Here is a 23,351-nt window from a genome sequence, read left to right on the forward strand (position 1 = left end):
TCATACACTCTTCCTTTCACTCAGAGAGAGAAACCTTTCATGACTGACACAGGTAACAACTCTCTGAATTTCCTCCATCCTATTCTTATTGTAGCTGTCACACTCACCGTGCATCCCCCACTACTAATTTGGTCCCCAAGACAGCAGATATCTGCTACCTCTAATGAGCCACCGCGGCATTTAAGAGAATCAATTCCATGAGTCTGTAAATTTTTTAGGGATCCTGTGCATCTTCTACATACAAAAACCATCTTTCTCTGATAACTTTTTTATTTATCCACTGCACCTCTTGTGTGCCCATAGCTTACACTGGGTACACTGTATCCAAAGCAAAGTTAGGGATAAAATGACCAATACTTTTTTAGTACACGAACATGCTGTTCAACTTACTAAAAATGTGGGATTGCGTAAAATCATGTAAAAAGAAAAAATTTAAACCAGGAATAGTTTCCCAAAAGTGGGGAGACCTCTGAGAGCCATAAAACTGTGGTCATCCTGACCACTAAGGCACATGCCCTGTATCAATTGTCCTCCAATCAACAGGCACAACTTCAGAGGAAGCCTGTTCACATGGACCATGCTCCTCTCTCTCATCCATCTTTCAACAAATTTGCTGGAAAGCAGCACATCTTTCTCCACTGTCACTTTCCTTTTGAAGCAATACTTAAAAAATGTTGAGGGCTTGGCTAAAGAGGAATGTGTTAATTCTCAGCCCTTTCAATTTTGTCCACCACCCAACCCCTTTCCCTAAAACACCAAACTAATAGACTTCTTGTCCTTGGGCTATGGCAGATGTGAGACCCTAGCCCTAACTTTAATTTCCACAAGGGACACAGCTGATAGCTGGATCTGCCCCATACATTCAACAATGTATCCAGTAACATTTCCCATTTGATGATCAAAGAATACCAATTACATAATTTTATTAGCATATTATTTTATACTAGAAATCATATTCAAATTTTATTTAGATTATGAGTTTTGTTGCTTTATTGTTTCTTTCCAATGGCTTATTTCATAGTAACAGTGTGCAGAGAAGACACATCATTACCAAATCGTTCTTTAGCTGTTGTGAAGAAAGGAATCAAACGCAAAGTACATTTTAATCATAAATCAGAGGTTAGTATAATTTCCCATTTTGCAGATTTTTCTAAAGTTATGTTCATGTTATGTTTTAATGTGTTCATCCTTGATGTTAAATACATTAATGTCAAAACTAAATTGAGGAATCTCGATTAGAGGCTCTATTGGAAATTCAATTTTATGAAATAAAATATTCATTGTTGAACCAATGACACCAAATTTATTTTGAAATTAAATTAGTTCTGTAGGAGTAAATGCAGTGAGATAATTATAACACTGAAATAGATACTTTTAGTATTTACAGTGTTCTTCATCTATATACAGTGAATGAATGCCTGATTTGAAATTTAATGGTTCAGAGCAACTCAGACACCTATACTTTTTATAATTCAAATTAATTTGGTCTTACCTGTGTGGATTTAATGGAATACAAGCTGCATGAGTTAAATGAAGAGGTACAGTGTATACATTTGGTGTTAAAATGATGGGATACTTCGGATGTAATGTTTTAAGCCACCAAATCATTAAAAAGAATTTTTTTAAACCCTTCATATGGTGTAACAGACATTTTGAAAGAATATCATCTAAGAGAATAAGACGTGTTGTAAAACGTTTAACAGAATAATATTAATTGATAGGACTTTAGTATTTGTATAAATTGTTCATGTATTAAGCATGTGTCTTTAATTTTTTATTAGGTGCGAGATGTTACAAAAGTAGAAAATACACAGTTGAATGGTGAAAAATTAGCTAAAGTAAAAGGTATTGTAAGAAAAAATATATTTATCTATCAAAGGTTTCGTGAAGATATCCAAAAACATTGAACTAAAGGCATTATTCCATAGGATTGATAAACTTCTATATTTGAGTCTATCCAATCAGAACCTTAGCAAAAGAAAATATCTGATATTGTATCAGTAAATTCATAACCATGTAAAAGACACATAAATGGTTTTATTATATTATTTTTTATAATTGCATTTCGTCAGCTTGCCTATGTTTGGCTTTAATCTCAGTAAAATGAACTAAAGGAAAAAAGTGGATCAGTGGCATGAATTTTAGGTATGTTAACCCTTTTGATACTAATGCACTTGATCGTTGGTGATTACCCCTGGTCCTAGGATACAAACCTTTAAAATGATCTAATTTTAAACCTTCTATCAAAACTTTATCTCAGTTTATATTTCAAACACTAATTTAATAATTATGAAGTTATTATACTAAATTCTTCATTATTTTCAAAATTAACTAAAGCCAATGTAGTGTATTTAAACAAAAATATGGTAACTAAAGGATTAAAGGATGATGTATTGAAAAAAGTTTGCAAATATTTCTCAGTTTATTTAAACTATCAATTAAAGTTGAAGAAAGAAAACAAAAATTCAGAAGTAATTGACAGAGGTTTCCAATGAAACGAAATTGTTTTTTATCAGTAAATGTTTTTGTTGACTGTTCAAGCAGGCTTCAGTAGACTACGCTTTGAGGCTAAGATCCAATAGCACCAAAATATGGCGATAGCTTTTCACCTTGCCTCATTAGGCATATAGATTAATTTTCAATTTTCTTGAAATTATCTCCCTTCTACTTCTGGCATAATAACAATTGCAGGAATTTTGTTTTCTTTCTCCAAGTGAGAAATTTCAGTTTGATAATTTGGTGTGTACCTCATTCAGTTCATCATCTCTTATCTTTGATTTATGACAAGTCAGTTCTTGGTAATTTTTTAAAGGCTGTGGGTTGTTTTGATTATTTTTTTTTCTACTGAAAGACACTAATTTTTTTCAATCTTTTTCATTCTTATAAAATCTTTTTTGTTTTCAGTGTCATATATTCACTTTTCTTCAATGACATTATTTTGTTTATTTTCTTAGTTTTTACTGTTCATTTTGCTGCTTTATCATCTTGTTGTGATGTTTGTTGTGTATATTTAAATTTTTCCTTGCACGAAACTCTCCTCAATCTCATCCTCACATTCTAGTGTTGATCATATTTTTATATCAGGAACTACTGGGGTTAGTAAGGTGTGTGGTGTTTAGTACTTATTCCCATACTTTGATTTCTTTTCTTTGTTTTGTAAAATCTTATTTGGTTACCATGATGACTCCTTTTCTAATGGTTATGTGGTTCTTTCATGCATGGAAACAGACATTTTTCAAAATATATTTTCTTACTATAAATATTAATTTGCTTATCGTCTTCGTCGTCGTTTAACATCCACTTTCCTTGCTAGCATGGGTTGGACGATTTGACTGAGGACTGGTAAAACCAGATGGCTACACCAGGCTCCAATATGATTTGGCAGAGTTTCTACAGCTGGATGCCCTTCCTAACGCCACCACTCAGAGAGTGTAGTGGGTGCTTTTACGTATCACCCGCACGAAGGCCAGTCAGGCGGTATTAGCAATGGTGTATTTTATGTGCCACCCGCACAAGAGCCAGTCCAGGGGCACTGGCAACGATCTCGCTCGAAAGTCCTTACATATGCTGCGGGCACAAGTGCCAGAAAGGCAACGCTGGGCACAAGTGCCATCACGATTTCGTTTTCGCTTGCCCCAATAAGTCTTCGCAAGCTGAGTTTCGTGTCCAATGAAGGAGACGACGTTGGCATGGGTGCCAGTTGTTGAATTTAACTCAATTTTGATTTCACTTGCCTCAACAGGTCTTCGCAAGTGGAGTTTAGTGTCCAATTTAACATTTTTATATTTAAGTATGCATCCCCACAATTCTATTAATCTAGTTCTTTTTATTGGCTTGCTGGGTCTTCTCACACACAGCATTTGGCATATATATATATATATATATATATATATATATATATATGTATGTATGTATGTGTGTGTGTGTATATATATATATATATATATATATAATTGTTTGTCTCTCTGTAATAATTATTGTGGCATTTACTGTTAAATTAGCAGTTCCATACCTGTGCTTCTATTTCGTTCATTTGCTTATATTTTGCATACAAAAATGCAGACATACTATATACATACCACACAGTAAGCCATTATGCCTTATTTTTTCAAGTAATTCATTACTACATATTCTTATGTGACTGCATAGGCTCACTTTGTTTCTTATTCTACAGCCACACCAGCAACTCAATGTCAACTCTTTGCCTTCTGCAAAATTTCAACAGTTCACTTCTCTGTTGCCGTCTCCCATTGCAGCCCATTTCCAGAATGTACCCATTTACGTACAATATCTCCATTACACTTCCATTCATTTGACTGTCAACTATATGATGGGTCATGTTACACACAGCGCTGACCGCCTCAAAGACGTGTATATCTGCCCAATGTTTGAAGGTCGTGCTTCACCACCTCATCCCAGGTCTTCCTGGGTCTACCTCTTCCACAGGTTCCCTCAACTGCTAGGGTGTGACACATTTTCACACAGCTGTCCTCATTCATTCGCAACACATGACCATACCAGTGCAGTCGACTCTCTTGCACACTACATTTGATGTTTCTTAAATCCAACTTTTCTTTCAGGGTGCTTACACTCTGTTATGTATGCACATTGACACATCCAGCGGAGAATACTGGCTTTATTCCTTGCAAGTTTACACATGTCCTCAGCAGTCACGGCCCATGTTTCACTGCCATGTAGCATGGCTGTTCATACACATGTCATACGGTCTACCTTTTACTCTGAGTGAGAGGCCCTTTGTCATCAGCAGAGGTAGGAGCTCTCTGAACATTGCCCAGGCTATTCTTATTCTAGTAGCTACACTTTCAGAGCACCCCCTCCCCGCTACTGACTTGGTCTCCTAGGTAATGGAGGCTATCAAATACTTGTAGTTTTTCTCCCTGGAATATGACAGAAGCTGTTCTCTGTACATTTTCAGTGTTTATAGCACCTGAGCATTTTCCACAGAGAAAAACTATCTTCCCAGTTAGCCTTCCTTTGATATTGCTGCACCTCTTATGTGTCCATAGCATATACTGGATACATCTTATGGAGTTTCTACCTATGCCTTTTCTACAGTTTGAGCTGGGCCATCTACCTGAATGGATTTGTGGTTTGTCTGCCTTCCTACTTATTAAGACTTTGGTTTTAACTAAGTTGACTCTAAGGCCCTTCGATTCTAATCCTTGCTTCCACACCTGAAACTTTTCCTCTAGTTCTGATAGTGATTCAGCAATTAGAGCAAGGTCATCAGCATAAAGGAGCTCCCAGGGACATCCTGTCTTGAATTCTTCTGTTATTGCCTGGAGGACTATGATGAATAGGAGGGGGCTGAGGACTGATCCTTAGTGGGCCCATACCCAGAATTCTTCACTGTACTCGTTGCCAACCCTCACCTTACTGACAGCATCTCAGTATATGGCTTGCACAGCTCTCACTAACCATTCATCTATCCCTAGTTTCCTCATTGACCACCAGATAAGGGATCGGGGGACCCTGTCAAAGGCTTTCTCCATGTCAACGAAAGCTAGGTACAGAGGTTTATCTTTGGCTCGGTATTTCTCCTGCAGCTGTCTTACCAGAAATATAGCATCAGTGGTGCTTTTCCCTGGCACAAATCCAAACTGCATCTCATCTAGACTGACTCTCTCCCTAATTAGTTGGGCTATGACCCTCTCTGTGACCTTCATTACCTGATCCAACAACTTGATACCTCTGTAATTATTTGTATCTAAAGCGTCACCTTTGCTTTTGTAACAGTTGACTAAGGTGCTGCTACACCAGTCATTGGGTATGACTCCTTTGTGTATAACCTGGTTAACAATACGGATGACTAGGCTATAGCCGACACTGCCAGATATTTTGAGCATCTCTGCAGTGATTCCTGATGGGCTGGGGGCTTTCCCTGTCTTCATACTCTTAATTGCTTTATCTACCATAGTATTGTCAACTCGGATAGCTGGTCCCTCTGTTGGGTCGACATTTGGCAGACTCTCTTTCTCCCATTCATCCTCTTTATTGAGCAACCTTTCATAGTGGCATCTCCAAACCTCTCTCATTGCAGCCTCGTTTAGTGCAAGTGTATCATCATCCATGCTGACACATTTCTCTCCTACAACATCACGATTCTCTCTCACATGCTGTCTTGCAACACGAAATACTTCAAGTCTTTGGTCCTCACAGTGCAGAACATTGACAAATTTTTTCTTATCTGCTTCCCCTCTGGCTAAATAAACCTGTCTCCTAGCTTCCCTTCTGGCAGTCTGATACAATTCCCTGCTACCACCGTTCTTTCAGTCCTTCCAAGTCTGTTTCTTTTCCCTAATAGCCCTGTCAACCACATTATTCCACCACTACGTTATTATGGATCAAGAGGGGACTTTGCACCATCCACTGATCTGGTCAGTGGCTCTCAGCAGGTTGTCCCGTAGAAACCTCCAGTTGTCTTCCACATCATGTGATGTTGTATCCCCCTCTATTTTGTCAAAAGCTTTGAGTAATATGTCTCTAAATCTCTGTGCATTTGCAGGATCTTTAAGCTTCTAGACTCTTCTCCTCCATGCTTGTCGTCTTCTGGGCATCCATTTAGCCCTGATCCTGAAGTCGCTAACTACTAGTCTATGTTGTGGGGTACATTCTTCGCCTGGGAAGGTTTTGGCATTTATAAGCAGCCATCTTTCCTTTTTTTCTGGCGAGGATCTAGTCAATTTGGCTAGTGTGTTGAGCAGATCAGTAGGTGACTAGGTGACTGGCAGGTTTCCTGAAGTTAGTATTGCAAACCATAAGATCATTTGCATTGCAGAACTCCAGCAGCCTGGTTCCCTCCTCATATCCTCCATGTATGCCATTGAAGCCCCCTGCATGTTGTCCAATATGTCCATTGAAGTGACCAGTCACCAAGAAAAGGTCCCTATCATTCTTCAGCGAGGTAGTTTGCAAGAGGATGTCATAAAATCGGTCTTTCTGTCCATCAGGTAGCCCTGGCTGAGGGGCATAGGCCGAGATAATGGTTGCTAACCCATGATGTAGCCCTAATCTAATCTTAAGTATTCTATTGCATACTCTAACTACCTCGATTACCTTATCAACCCATTTTTCCGCAAGAAGTATACCTACACCCCCACCATCCCGTCAGTGTTCCCTGCCCAGAAAATCTTGTACCTGTGTTCTTTGCCTGTGAGGAACCTAGCAGAACCTCCTATCCACCTTACTTCTTGGATGCATCACAAATCTACACGTCTCCGTTCAAGCATCACAACAATCTTACCAGAGCTACCTTTCAGTGTGCCAACACTGAGGGTGTGGGAGGTGTGGGCCCATGAGACCCTGGGATGGGGGACAGCAGTGTCATGTACCTGAAAAGAAAGCTCGCATTTGACTGAATTTATAAGTAAACAATAGCCTTCAACCTGCATACTCTACACCATTTTTATGTGCTATATAATTACTACCTTACATAGGGGATAAACCCTAAGTAGGGGTGGGGATGGCGTTAAGCCTTTAGATGTGTTCATGGGAGACAATCAAAGGATGACAGAGGATAGGGACTTCCGGTACAGGTGGTGTGGGTGGGTGGGCCAACGTACTGCAAAATAGCAAAATTAGAATACGAATTCAGAAGAGCATCTTCTGGATTCGTATTCTTTTGGCGAAGTTATTAAAATGAAGTAGTGGAATCTAAGTCCGTGCGCTAGTTTATATAGGGTGGGGTGATGGAGGAGGAGGAAGTGTTGGCAAAGCAAGTGGTTATAGAAACAGAGAGAGAGGGGGCCAGAATTAGGCTTGTCAAGGATAGAATATGAGGGAGAAAAATATTTTTTGGGGATTTTGGGTAACATTATTTCATGAAACAGCAAATGCTTATAATAGTGAAATAGAATTGAAAAATCTTAGAATTTCCGGTCAGCCAATCTGTTACAAAGTTAGAGAAGTAAGTGATGATGTGACAAACTAGAATAAATGAATAGGTGGCGAATAGTAAATGCGCGTGAAGGAACTTAAGCTTATTTTAAGACAACAGCAAGGAAGATGAAACTATGTTTACATGGTAATGAAATAGATAGAATAATGAAAAGAACTAATAAGGGGTTAATGATCTGCGCGAGAAAAAAAACAAGATTTATCTGAGCATCTTCTGGATTCGTGCTCAGTGAAAACAAGCTATCAGCAAATATATTTTGCTTCAGTCTTTGGCCTGTTGTTATACTGGGACACCACATTGAAGGGTTTTTTGTCAATCACATTGGCTCCAACATTACTTTTATGTTTGGTGCTTATCTTTGTGATATTTTTGTTGCATTGCTAGTTACAGAACATAAAGAAAGACACTGTGTTTTTTTTTTAGAGGAATCTAATATTTATTTGCTTCCATTATGGCCTGCATATTTTGGTGAACTACATCTACCATCATTAAGATGCATCTCTGAGTCCCCAGAAACAGCTGTTGAACTTACCTCTTTCCCTTTAATATTCTCTGTCATTTGTAAGTTTGATCTATTAATATAAATAATTAATGAAATATATTCATACTTAAATATTCATCGTCTGAAAATCTGTCTTTGCTTTCTTTTTGTTTGCATGTATACATATGTATTTTGTATATCAAACCATGGCTAATATATTTAATTGGTTTATGCATGTGTGTGTGTTCTTTTTTTTTTTTCATATTAGTCTGTTTTTTCATTCTTGCCTCTCCTGAACTAACCCATATTTATTTTTCTGACTAAAGGATAATACATTCAAACATGGCTACAGACATGCATACATATGTATGCACATTGATCGTGTATATATATGTGTATGAGAGTGTGTGTGTAAGGCTGTATGGTTAGAAGTTTGCTGCTCAATCACACTATAACCCTGGGATGACGAAAGTTTTGTGAGGGTTGATAATGGGAATGGTATCTAGCTACACAAAATTTGTCTGATCTGTGCGAGCATAGAAAAGTGGATGTCTTGTGTGTGTGTGTATTACATGGATAATATTTTCATCTGAGACATTATAACTGTATCTTATTGTTTAAGTGCTGCAATTTTGTCATGCACATATATTTTTTTGATTGCTGACATTTATCAATGGTTTCTCCCATTGTTTTGATGAGCTGTTGGTATTGTTGATGACACAGGTATGCTAGTCACTTAATTAAAAGTACAAGTAAAATGTAATGACCACGCTGTCATCTCCAGCCATCACAAAAAAGTTATAAGGTATATTAGAATCAGATATGAATCTGTATGTATGTGCATAGCTGTGTATTGCTGAGGCATAACACCATGCATAAGTATCTTAATATTAAATTGGTCAATGAACAAAGTATCAATCAAATACTGTGGCTGACATGTTAGACCACCCCTACCACTACCATCACCAAAAAGAGAAAAAAATTATAGATCCATAAGTTGATGTGTTTGTGTGTCTTTATATGCTTTGCAAATGTGTAAAATATTTTGTAGATAAATCATTTATCCTCTTGTCTTAGAGTGAAAGATGATGAAATTCTAATATGATCTGTACCACACCCAAAGACAAAACACCAACGATAAAAAAATAAATTTTCAACCACTCACAACTTTCACAGAACCTACACTACACACATACACAAGTCTACATACATTCTCTCTTTCTCTCTTTCTCTGTCTCTCAAACTCAGAATCCACACCATGTACATACAAGTGCACAAATACATACTTTTTCTCTTTTACATTTTCACTCACAATGCTGTAAGTATATACAGAATCTGAAAATTAGGAGACGGGCAAACCTGAAATAGAGAGGGCATGTCATAGATGAGTTTGTAAATGGTGTTGAAGGGACTAACAAATGAAGCTGATTGATTGACTGAATGATTAATCAAACAATTAATTACTTAATTGGTTAAATGGTTAACTAGTTAACTTATATTAATAACTAGCAGAAATACCCGGCGTTGCCCGGGTTAAAGAGAATAATGAAATCTAAAAACGCCGTCTAGACTACGCATCATCTTTATATATAGAGATGTATATACACACACGCACCCAAACACACGTATATATATGTATATCAATATAAATATATGAAAGTCAATGAAGTTTCGTAAAAGAAGGTGATCATGTACATACTTTCTTGCTGTTGTGATTATAACACCTCATTGTAAACTATGTTCCTTGTTTTCCCTTGTGGAGCATATACAAATAGGTTTTTTGTTGCTGCCCACTCTTGAGCAGCCAACATACAGTTGTCCATGTGAGAAGTAGGGCTCTTCCAAGAGAAGACCAGCTACAGACAGTGTTTGACCCTGATATTTGTTTATGGACATGGCAAAAGTCACACGAAGGGGGAATTGTAGTCTTCTGAATGTAAAAGGAATGTCTGCTCCTGATGGAGTAAGAGGAATTCTTGGAATAAAGACGTCATCCCCTTTTGCACATCCAGAAAGAATGGTAGCCTCGATAACGTGTGACATCATTTTCTAAATAATGCTCATCTGTTATGTTCGGGTTAAAATTTCATCAACATCAAAAATATATGAATTTTCATGGGAGTTATGGCCATTATGCAAAGAATATAATTTCCAAATTTCATAAAGATCCATTCAGTACTTTTGACGTAGTTTTGGATAAGAAAACAAATGACTAATGTGTGTGTTTGTGTGCATGTGTATGTGTGTGTGATGGGTGTATATATGTATAGATATCTGTATGCATGTATATATGTATATATGTGTACATATTACATGTACATCTATATATATATATACATCTACACATATGTATACATATACATGTATGTATAGATCTATATATATATACATATACGTGTACATCTATATGTATACATATACATCTCTCTCTCTCTCTTTCTCTCTTTCTCTTTCTCTCTCTGAAAGTATCTGTCCTTACAGTATCGAAATGGTGTACATATACATGTATATGTATACATATACATCTCTCTCTCTCTCTCTTTCTGTCTCTCTCTTTCTCTCTTTCTCTCTCTGTGAAAGTATCTGTCACTACAGTATCGAAATGTGATTGTTTCAGTTAGTGGAATAGTTTCATTTTTAAAGTGAAAGTATTTGACATGAGTGTTTTTGTTTCACTTTTGACACGTAATACTTAAATAGTGGAGGAGATATTATGTTGCCGTGTGCTCGAACTCTGCAAGAAGTTAATAATTTTTTTTTGACTAAAACACAACTGGAACCCTAAGTAAGGCATGTGTAAAATTTGAATGAAATTGGTTGCGTAGTTCTCGAGTTTTAGGGATTCACACACACAGACAGACAGACCGACAGATAGACAGACAGACAGACAGACAGACAGACACACATTCTCATTTTTATATATATAGATAGAAAAAATGAAATAGAGCCATTATGTGTTTTTATTTGCCTAATGACCTTTCCTAGATACAGCAAAATTTAATTCATTGCTTTTCATAATTTATTTAATTTGTTTTCATAATTCATTCAGTTCATTGTTTTTCATAATTTATTCAGTTCATTGGTTTTTCATAATTCTCCTGCTAAAACTACTCTACTGTCCATTTCTCACAAATTTGGCAGCTTTGACAATCTCTCTTTATCATCCAACTAGGTTTTGCTTTCTCCAAGGTATTTTAATTTTCCTTATCTTAGAGTGTATATACATCAATATGGAATTTATCATACTTTTTCATTTGATTTTAAAGACATTTGATACCATGAAGAATGTTTAGCCTTATCACTAAGTTCAAGCAGTTTGGTTGATTCAGGAATTTGTTCTTATTATATGCTAAGACATTTTTTATTTTGAAGCATTCTTTCAGTATTGTTTATTTTCAATTTCCTTAATTAGAATATCCTATGTGTTTCAATTCCAATGTAAGTGTGAATATAGACTGGTTTCAAAAGTCACATGTAGCTTCTTGTTTATTGGTATATTGAAAGTGTTGTTTGGAACCCAACATGAAGGTTCTAACAAAAATCTATAACAGGATTTTTTTGAGTATGGGTAAGTACAGTAAAATTTAAAATCATTAAAATTTTGTTTTTTTTATCACCATATAAAATCAGTTGCTAGTGAATATTTATTTGGAATAAATAACAGGTTTGTGGTAAATGACTCCAATGAAGAATATTGCACATTATTGAATTTTCAATTAAACTTGAATACATTTTCAACAAGTACACAAAGTAAAAATAACACAAAATAGTTATATGTGTATGAATTTATTTCAAAATGAAATACATTCTCCTACAAAAATATACTCACAAATAGTGATAAAAAGATCCACTAAAGAATTCACTACTCACTTTACAGGAAATTAAAAATTGGAAATGAAATAAATTTGAAAATAAAGTTATTAAAATTAAATTCTGTATCTTTCGAGCGGGATCGTTTGCCAGTGCCCCTGGGCCGGCTTGCGGGTGACACATGAGGTTTTTCGAGCGGGATCGTTGCCAGTGCCCCTGGACTGGCTCTTGTGCGGGTGACACATGAAATCTTTCGAGCGAGATCGTTGCCGGTGCCCCTGGGCCGGCTTGCGGGTGACACATGAGGTTTTTCGAGCGGGATCGTTGCCAGTGCCCCTGGACTGGCTCTTGTGCGGGTGACACATGAGGCTTTTTCGAGCGGGATCGTTTGCCAGTGCCCCCCCCCCCCTGGACTGGCTCATGTGCGGGCGACACATGAAATCTTTCGAGCGGGATCGTTGCCAGTGCCCCTGGACTGGCTCATGTGCGGGCGACACATGATATCTTTCGTGCGAGATCGTTGCCAGTGCCCATGGACTGGCTCTTGTGCGAGTGACACATGAGGTTTTTCGAGCAAGATCGTTGCCGGTGCCTCTGGACTGGCTCTTGTGCGGGTGGCACATAAAAGACACCATTTCGAGTGTGGCCGTTTTCGTGCAGGTGACACGTAAAAGCACCCACTACACTCTCTGAGTGGTTGGCGTTAGGAAGGGCATCCAGCTGTAGAAACTCTGCGAAATTAGATTGGAGCCTGGTGTTGCCATCCGGTTTCACCAGTCCTCAGTCAAATCGTCCAACCCATGCTAGCATGGAAGGCGGACGTTAAACGATGATGATGATACAAAAGTTAGTTAATATTTCTTTTGTGGGGAAAAAAGTAAAGCATCCTACTTTACATTATGTAATCTTCATCCACTTAAAGCGTTTCTGGTGTTGGCACTCTTGATCGTTTGTCTTTTCTGTTTTGTAGAGATATCTGAATTCAAGCAAATGTCTCTCCCACACAATTTTACTTTTCTCTCATTACATTTTGAAGGAATAACCTACTCTGAATTGTGTTGGGACATTTGCTCAGCACTATTAAAAGTTACTAAATTTTGGGGCCTCTTGCAGTTTGGGATATAGTAGGAAAAAAATCCTGACAGTATATTTGATATTTATATCTAACCAAGTATCACCACTGTTTATTACCTGGTCTACTACTCGTTAATAGTTCATCATCTAACTCAATTTATTTACATCACCTGTAGAATTGTTGTAATTGTTATAAAGGGTGGTCCATTTCTGTGTATATTGTTGAGAATAAATGGACAGGAAATTAATTAATCAGTCTGAAGTGGTTACCTAGCAAATTTCTTTTCAGCTGTTAGATTATTTCATCTGTTTTCAATTTTGATTTCTTTTTTTAATGCTTTTATTCATTTTTACAATGAATGTGGCACATATATATGTTCTGCAAGTTTGACTATACTGACATACCAGTCAAAAAATAATATTCAGCTTTGGTTTTAGTATAGAGACAATAATTTCCTTACCACATCATCACTGGGCCATGCTGACTTTCACCACTCTCTCTTTTTCTTGTATAAAAATTCCCACTTCACATATTTTCCATTGTTTCACATCCTGTTTTGTAAGCTTGCCTGGCATATATTGCTGGAAGTGTCCAAGAGGAGTCTTATTTTAAATAATTTTCTTCTACATGTTGTGATATACTGCTATTTGCCTAATATGAAAATACTGATACAGCATTAAAAATTATATCTATGTTAGGATACTAGAAAGACAGAAGTCACCTATGAGTTCATTTGTGCTTTACTAATTACTAATTTTGGTTAATTTCCTAAATCCCATTATCATAGTTCTTTTAAGAAAAAAAAAAAAAAAAAAGAAACCCATTATTTTATCCAGGATTGTAGAAGTCTGTATTTTGTACTCTAGTTTCTTTTGTTTATATCCTATGCAGTGATTATCCCTGACAGTTATATGAAGGATTAGAGTTGGATTAAACAAAAGAAAATAGTCAATGGGATTCAGCTATCAAGAAGATTGTGATTGGGCCTAGTTTTTAAGTTTCCTTCCTTTTTGAAATTAGTCCACTGGTGCTGTCACTATTGGCACAGGAATTAGTTTCACTAGTAGAAATAGAAACATTCAACTCCAAGTTTTTGTTGCATTTTTCATTTGCTGCAACAGTTTCTTCCTTCCAAAATTTCTAAAATTTGGTTTCACTCCTACTTCTTAATTGGAAGGTGCTATTAGTTTTTAAAAAGGCAAAAAATTCTGGAAATAAGAATTAAAAAATGTGAAAATTAGCCAGAACATTCGGTGAACACAAAATTCACATTATAGTAATGTCCGGCAGTATATAACAAGTATTACTACTAATGTAGTAATGAAATTTATGTTGATGTTTTGGTTTTAAAATGTTTAGGCAAATACATGTGGTAACATATGATCAAAAGTAGTCTCAGGCAGCTTACTAATGAAAGAGTTTAGTGATTGTTTTAGCTAATAAAAACAATAGATTTGACAAATTGAAGTTTAGTTAATTGGTAGAGAATTTGGGCTTTTCAGCCAACTTGGACGTAATCAGGATTATATTTCTTACTTTCCCCACCTCAATTATCTGATTTTTTTTTTCAATATTTTGTCCGAAGCTTATTTGATTATGAGCAAATAGTTTAATGTTTTATTGCAAACTTCATTACAACAATTTTCATGCTATTTAATGTAGATAATGTGGAGGAAATTGGGGACGTATTTAAATGAGATAATTTTAATGATCTTTTGAGTACATTAAAAATATAATTGTAAAAGCATTTCTCAATGCATTCTAATTTCTTCTGATTCTGATATAGATCTTTCTCTGTTGTCATAGGTCATGAATTATATAAGAGTCTGAAAAATTACAGTAGAGAAAATGATATACGTAACAATAGAAAGAGAATAGTTGAGTGGCTTCAACAGCTTCCTCTTTTTTTTAATGATTGGAATGAAGATAACTTTGGAGTAGAAAATAGTAACTGTAAGGAGTTTCAACCAGCTGAGAATAATATGAAGAGGATGCCAACACAGTGCATTTCTAATTTTCCTCTAAAAGAAAATGTTTGTGCTCATTATGATCTCATTTCTGTATCAGAGACTTATTCAATTCATTCTGAAGTTGTCAACAGTGACTGCATTTACTCAAAAAAATGCTTGAGGAAAGAACAAAATACCTTTCTTTCTACAACAGCATCAAACTCCATATGCGATGTTACCAAAAGAACATTGAATCCAAGAAAACAATCAACTTCTTATAAAAGACTTCAACAGCAAATATCAAAAAGTATTGAAAAATTTAAAAAGTTCAGAGCCAAAAGAGAAAGAAATGTTTCCTCAAGTGTAAACATAACTCCAAAGAATTATGTTATTGACTTAACTTCTCGTAAGTCAGTCTCTCTTCAGCAAGCATACACTACTGATGCATTTAGTAAAAAAAGAAAAAGCAACAAAATACTTGGAACTGAAAAATTCTTAATGAATTTGAGTGATGATAAAAGTAAAAACCAGGAGAATAAATCCAAAGTTTGGGATGACTCAAAACTGCCAAACATTGAGAGTATACAAACAAGAAGCAAGCAGAATCTGTATGAATTGAGAAGTAAGAATTCTGAAAGTGCAGTTACTTTGCCACCAGCTTTCATAGCTGGAACTCCTTTTCTAAATATACATCATGGCCAGTTAGCAAAATACATTAAATGCAATAAAAACCAGTCATCTTTGTATGATATTCATAAGAAATTTGAAAATGGAATAGATGTTATAGACATCACTAGTGATCTTTCTTCTCAGTTTAATTTGAATAATTTTAAAAGCAGATAATTTTGTCATTAAGGGGAACATTTCCCATGAGCAATTAAATGCTAATCTGATGTACTCTACAAGATATCAAGGTATCAGGTGTCTACTCTTTGCAATATTCATGGTGAGTTTATCAACTGTTAAGCCATGAGGAATTACTTGCAAGATATACAAAAGTAACAAGAAGGACATACATATATAAGACTTACAAAGGTGTATGTATGTTTATGCATTTGTATTATATCATCATCACATAACATCCATTTCCTATGCTGACATGGGTTGGACAGTTTGATAGGAGCTAGCAAGACTTGGGAACCACACCAGGCTCCATTGTCTGTTTTGACATGGTTTCTACAGCTAGATGCCCTTCCTAATGCCAACCACTTTACAGAGTGTACTGGATGCTTTTTACATAGCACCAGCACCAACAGGGTTACCAAGCAACTTACAAGACAAAATTTTTTGGCTGGGGAGGCAGGTAATATAAGGCAGGGGTGGCTTTTTGCCAGTTGAGAGATTAATGGTAAAGAAGGATAAGGATAAGTGTCTTGTTGTAGAGTAGCTTCATGGATGTCCCAGTTGGAAAAGAAAGGAGAGAAAGTTAGTAAGATAAAGAGAACAGATGAATGAGAGAGTAAGATAAAGCGAGTAATAGTGAGAGCGATGGTGGTGAAGATGTGTCAAGGGATGCTCTTGAGGGACATTGGGGGTGGTGAGAATAAGTGAGGTGATACAGAGGTTTGGAGTGGATGAGCGGGCAGGAAAGAGGTGACTAGCAAATGATGGAGAGAAATACAGGAGGGGCGGGTGGGAGGAGTGTCTTCTATTATAGCTCTGGACCAACCAATGCTTTGTGAGTGAATCTGATAGACAGAAACTGCACAAAGCCCATTGTGTGTATATGTGTATGTGTCTGAATGTTTACATTGTGTGCTTCACATGAAAAAGCACTGCAGACAGTGAAGTCAGTTTATATTTCCCTTTTAATATATCATCCAGTAGTTCTGCATTTTCAAAGGCAAGTGGTATGTAAGTTCTTTTACCTGAAGAATGGATGAGGGTTAGCAACAGCAAGGACAGTATTGTTTGAAAGAAAATCACTTTTTGATGTTGCTGCTACAAGCACCTTATTTCACCTTAAAATAACTACCTACAATTTTCTTATATTAGTGTTTTCATACACATAAAGTAACTCTTTTCCAAAAGTGCTGTTTTAAATGGAAGAAGTTTTAGTCAATAATTCATATACCAGGATTATACCAAAAGTAATGCAAAGGCTGTCTTAACTTTTTTTATTAACTGACATAGGTCCTTTAAATTGCTTATGCTGGTAGAATACCTCTTCCTTTCTAGTAACTTTTCTCTTCCTTATATAATAATAGGTTTCAAAGAGAAAGCAATATGCCATTACTGAGTTTTTGATGAAGGAATGGTACAATCTGTCTGACCTCTACAGAAGGTTACATGGTGTTTATAGAGATGACACCATTGACAAGAGTAATGTGCATGGATAAATAAGGAGGTTTAAAGAAAGGAAAACCAATACTGATGACAAACCACAGAGTGGGAGACCACCAACTGTGACCTCTGACATGAATCACCAGTGAGTGGAGGAATTGGTTTGGGCAGACAGACAAGTTGCAATCTATGAGATTACTTCTCAGCTGGATTGTGGTCAAAATGCATTACAGAAGATGGTGAAAACTTTGGGTTCAAAAGCCAGCAATTGGCAAACAAAGTCTTTGATGGTGAAAGACTTTGGGTATCAAAAAGTATGTACAAAGTGAGTACCTCAACAGCTTCCACCTGATTTACAGGAGAGAAGGGTGGAAATTTGCTCTGATCTGCTGGAGACATTTAAAAGCCAGTGAAGATATGTTTTTTTTTTATGATCTAGAAATGAAGGCTCAGTCTGTAGAATGGTGTTACATTTCTTTTCCAAAGCCCAAGAAGTTCAAAAGCCAGCAGTGGGCAAAGAAAGTCTTTGATTTTCTAGAATGTGATGTACTATGAACAGCAAGTTGTACATTGAGAAACTATTGCAGATCAGAGCAAATTTCCATCCATCTATCCTTTAAATCAGGTGTCAGCTGCTGAGGTACTCACTTTGCACATGCTTTTTGATACCCAAAGTCTTTCACCATCTTCTGTAATGCATTTTGACCACAATCAGTGGAGAAGTAACCTCATGGTTTGCGACTTGTCTGTCTGCACAAATCAATTTGCCCACTCATTGGTGATTAGGAAGAAGAGACCAAACAAGAATCTGAAAATGATCTACATTCACCAAGATAATGTATGACCACATCATATTTGGCAACAAATCAAAGAATCAGCAAACTGGGCCTGTCAGTGGTCCACCATCCAGCATACTGCCTTCATCTGACATTCTGAGACTTCTATCTGTTTTTTTTTTCCCATGAAGGACAGTGTTTGGAGACAATGATTTGATGACACAGATGAGGTGAAAATGGCTGTTAAGAATGGGTACAACAGTGCTTGCCTAATTTTTTTTAAAGAGGATTCAATTGTTACTTCAATCATGGTGCAATCACTCCTCTTGTAATGTAGATTGTGTTTTGTAATACTTTTGTATAGAATAAGAATTACTCTACCAACGTGCAATTTGAACAACCGGTATCAGTTAATGATAATGTTATACCCACTTTTGTATTACTTCTGGTACAATTCTTTATAATTTATTGATATTAATTAAAAGTGTAAGCTGAAGCAAAATACTCTACTTTTCTTTTACTTCAAGAGCTATACAAACAACTCAATTTTTAGGATTTCTTATTAATCAGCTATAGCTTATTTTTTTCATTTTAAATTGTTATACATAAAATATACATATGTTGGGCTAGGTTTTTGTTAATAGTGATTTCTTTTTCTCACATAATCCCTCTCCTGATGTAACAGAGAAAGATGAGAAAAAAGATGGTACAGATGGTCTCAAGAGCTGTTCAGATATTAAAGAATGCGAACCTGCTGATTTAGGTAATTTTTAATCTCTCTCTATATATAAAAGAGTTTGTGTGCATTTAAAAACTGAGTTGCTGATTTTGACATATGGTTACCAAATAAACTTTATTTTAATCAACATATTTTTTATGTTATCTAACAACCAGCTTTAGTTATTTGAAAGACACTGCTCTACAGCAACGAGGTTTCATTAGAAAGTGAAAATAGTTTCACACTTTCAATTTGAACCAAAATTACAAAGTGTTGCATTACAACTGATGATGTGTGAATAATGAAAGTAATGTTTTTCCGAATTAGTCACATCTGTACTATAATAAAGAAAGCTGCTTATCATCTATCTATATATATATTGGGTCACCCCATAAGTAATGTGGTTTTTTCAATTGCATGAACCAAAATTTGGAGGGGGATGGAATAAACTACCTGAATCAACTTGTTATTAAAGCAGTAGTAATTTTACCTTGTTCCTTATTCTTAGTGCAAGTTTTGAAGAGTGCAGTTTGATTTTAGCAGTTATTTTTTTTCAAACCTATGATGGAAGTGAGCATATTCGGCATACTTTGCTTTATGAGTTCAATGAAGGTAACAATGCATTGGAAAGTGTGAGGAATATTAATGCAGAATATAGTGATCGGACAATAAGTATAAACCAGTGTCAACAGTGGTTCCAGAAATTCCAAGCTGGAAACTACAGCCTAGAAGACTAGCCTTGTCCTGGAAGATTTGTAGAGCTTGACAAGGATGTCCTGCAAACCCTGGTGGAACAAAATCCCTTTGTAACTGTTGAGGAACTTGCAGAGAAGCTTGGATTTGGTCGTTCAACCAGTCGTTCAAGTCAGTGCTAGAACAACAAAATAATCATCTTTGGTTTCAAGGCAAAAGATGTTCTTCCATCAGGATAATGCTCGGCCACATACAGCAAAGATGACATTCCAAACGCTGGAGCAGTTTGAATGGGAAACGATGCCCCTGCCACCATATTCGCCGGACATTGCCCCATCTGATTATCATTTATTCTGCAGTCTTCAAACTCATTTGGATGGAAAAAGTATGAATTCTGCTCATAAGAAAGGAACAAATAATGCAATGTAGCTGTAGGTCATAACACCTGGGCAATGCTAGGATGCATTGCTAGGACTTAATAAATTACTCCTAATTTGATGATGAAGAAAAAAGATATAATTTATGGCTATATGCCATAAGTTACTGTATACCTCTTGATAAAGCAACAGATGTAGAGAGAAAGATTTTCTTGTGTTTTTTACTCAGCCAATCTTTGGAAGGAGTTACTTCAAAATAAATGACTAATTGTGCAGTATCTATTAATGAATGTGTCTCAAATACAAATCCTTGCAAGCCCTATGACTTTGATCTATTTTGAATTTCTTGCAGTTATTTCACTTACATCATTAATTTCCTTGGAATAAATATGTATGTTGATATTTCATTATCCTCTCGATAAATGTAATATTTTCTACCTACATAAGAAATCTATATTTGTTGGGATAAAAACTATTGGAGTACTGATCTATGTTTGATAAGTTCAAACCCAACAGAGTTATTGTGTTATGTTCCTCTCAGTATTACATTACATTCCTTTGTGTATTTAGCTTTAAAACTAGCTACTTTTTAATTATATATTCAAGAATTATATGAATTTCTAAATTTGCTGAAATATCTAAGAAATCTTATTTTGAGAAAACAATATTAAATCAACTTCTATTTACTCGCCTATGAAAAAATAAAATACATTAAAAATGATAAAAGAACCTAACTATTAGGTCATCTTGCAGGCACCATTATTTTTTTTTTGTAATTATTCTGAATTAGGTATCATATTATCTTAGTATAACTTCTTTTCTGTAAAGTAGCATCATTTTACAAGTTGGAGATGAATCAAGCCATATGTCTGACATTGTCTGAGTACTTGGTTGTTGTCTATCAGTGGTCTGAATATATCTATTTTATCAGTCAACAACAGTTGTAATGAAACATTTTGACCTCACTCCACTATTTAGAAAATACTGTTTTATAGATTCTTACATAAAACAACTGTAGTATCTTTTGTGATTCTCCATAAGTATATTATTTTGTATTACATTGCAATGATATCTATTATTATGAATTGTATTTTATTGATTTTGACTTCATATTGTCTCTAGATGAGTTGAAATTTGAATTTTAAAAAAAAGTGATGGTCACATTTGGAATGCTTATTAATGTATAAAAAATCTCTGGTTTCATAAAAAGATGGGATGGTTTTAGGATGCTTTTGTTTGCACTAATGTTTGAGGAATTGATTAATAAATTGTGATTCCTTGCTAACCTGTTGGTTTAAGTTTGAAGAAAGAAATTCATCAGACTGGTTTGCTTAGCAAGTAGAGGAGTCTAACAAAATACTTTTTATTTTTTCTTTATTTTTATTGCAACAATAAATTTTGGCTGCTTTGTGTTCAGTTTTGTTTTATTGTACTTAAATATTAATTGTAACAAATTTCATTACAAAGAGACTTAGTGTTTTTTCAATAGGATTAAGGCCAAGGATTGAAACAAATTTCATCTGTAAATACAATTATTGATCTATATTCAAATTCATGTTTTTGTTGTCTTCAAAACACATGTTAATATAACTCTCTTACTAAACCTACCACTACCAAGATTGTTGAAATATTACCTGTCACTTCATTCTGACCCTAGTGTCTCTTAGATTGTCTTTTCATACTTTCATCCCGTATTCTTATTTTCCTGTCTTAAACACATATTATTGTCAAATTTACTTCTAGTGTGTAATGTACTCTCCACTTTTACTTTCTTTACTGCTATCTAGCTCTCTTTCAATGCTTAATTCATTCCTACATTTGAGCAACACGATAAAATTCTTCGTAACTGTGACAGGTGCATCGTCTCTGATAATCTGCATCATGATGTCACATATATAATATTACCAAACTTGTATTTCAGCTTCTATGACCTCTTTTGAAGTACTGTGTTCATGTCTGGCATGGTACTACTGATAGACATAAATTTAAGATATTTATTTTAGACTGTAGCAACAAAGTTGATTGGAAAAGATTCATTCACTACAACAAATGATTCTTTAATGCTGCTGCTTTTACTATTACTACAGCCTTTACTTCTCTGAACCAGCAAGCTGCACACCACCTTCACCCTAGACTTTTTTCTATTTCATTACTTCCATTGTGTCTTGCTCCACCCTCGAATTCTTCACTAAACACTTTTCAATCCTTCTTCCCCAGAACTTCAATTCTCTGGAGACTCCTCTCCACATCATATTTCTCATATAGGTATCAATCTACAGAAGTTCAAATTGACTGTCAAAAGCATTGGTCTTACTTGGTTGAAAGGACCTACAAAGGTCATGTGTGCAATTCCTATTCTGTGCATATGAATAATTTAAAAAATTAACATTTACAGATATGATTTTGTTTGGTTTCTCCTTAGAGGCTTATCTCATATAGCTAGACCTCATTGTCATGGTACATGAGCTTAATTTTTACTGAACTGCCTGGAAAAGGCAAAAGAAAGCATGATTTCAGTGGCTCAGTTGATGAAATTCTACATCAGTCAATTTTTATTCTTTTTATTTCAAGAAAGATAAATGTAAGCAGAGAAAGTTGTACTAAAGAATTGAAGTACTGAGGAAGAAAGTTTGAATAGAATATTTGGTACAAGGAATGGGAAGTAGTATACAGGTGTTAATGTTAGAATCAAAATTAGATTTAATAAAGGTGTAGTGAAATCTCTCTCACGGGCATTCAATCACAAATGATAACGAAGCTGCTAACATCTAGTCTTCGGCTGCCTTGGACCCTTCTGTGCACCATCCTGATTGGTTCTTATTTGCGTGGCAATTGTCCCCATGTTCTGCTTGTTAAGGGTGCATTACGTCCAATCGTGGCCTTCAGATAAGGTCACGTGAGAGAGAGTTTTTCTGGGTTTCCGGTGAGCCCTATTTCAGCTATAAATAAGCCCGATCCAATGATGATAGTAGTCTTCGATTCCAGATCTCTCACAGGTCTGGTCGCTGACCACACATACAGAACACAGCTACAGCCAGTTTCAGCGCCGACGTCTTCACCACCTATGTACTGACTACCACAATGTCGTGCGCCAGCAACCCCACCACCAGGTGCACACCAATATCAACACACTCGGTTTTATATCGACACTGTTTGAGTGGATTGTTTCCACCACGAGCAACAGTCAGAACTAACCAGTGAGAATATTCCATATCAGGTAAACGGTCACAGCATTTGACGCTCAACACACATATTGTGATACCACAGCTCT

General features: G+C 35.8%; 1 protein-coding gene across 18 annotated transcripts in view; it reads left to right on the forward strand.

Annotated features, from left to right (window-relative positions):
• LOC106871917 (uncharacterized) overlaps positions 1-23,351 on the forward strand; it is a 116,897-nt gene that overhangs the window by 35,173 nt on the left and 58,373 nt on the right. For 6 of the 18 annotated variants that reach the window (XM_089357393.1, XM_089357387.1, XM_089357380.1 and 3 more), the window contains exons 5-8: positions 1,022-1,119; positions 1,782-1,845; positions 15,091-15,855; positions 18,978-19,055. In XM_089357393.1, coding sequence (XP_089213519.1) covers positions 1,022-1,119; positions 1,782-1,845; positions 15,091-15,855; positions 18,978-19,055 — 1,005 coding nt within the window. Of the gene's footprint in view, positions 1-1,021; positions 1,120-1,781; positions 2,146-15,090; positions 15,856-18,977; positions 19,056-23,351 lie in introns of all 18 variants that reach the window. The other 12 variants (XM_089357395.1, XM_089357385.1, XM_089357378.1 and 9 more) reach the window with 4 other exon arrangements.

The sequence above is a fragment of the Octopus bimaculoides genome, chromosome 9 (assembly GCF_046866305.1).
Source record: "Octopus bimaculoides isolate indiv1 chromosome 9, ASM4686630v1, whole genome shotgun sequence".
Taxonomy (NCBI): Eukaryota; Metazoa; Mollusca; class Cephalopoda; order Octopoda; family Octopodidae; genus Octopus; species Octopus bimaculoides.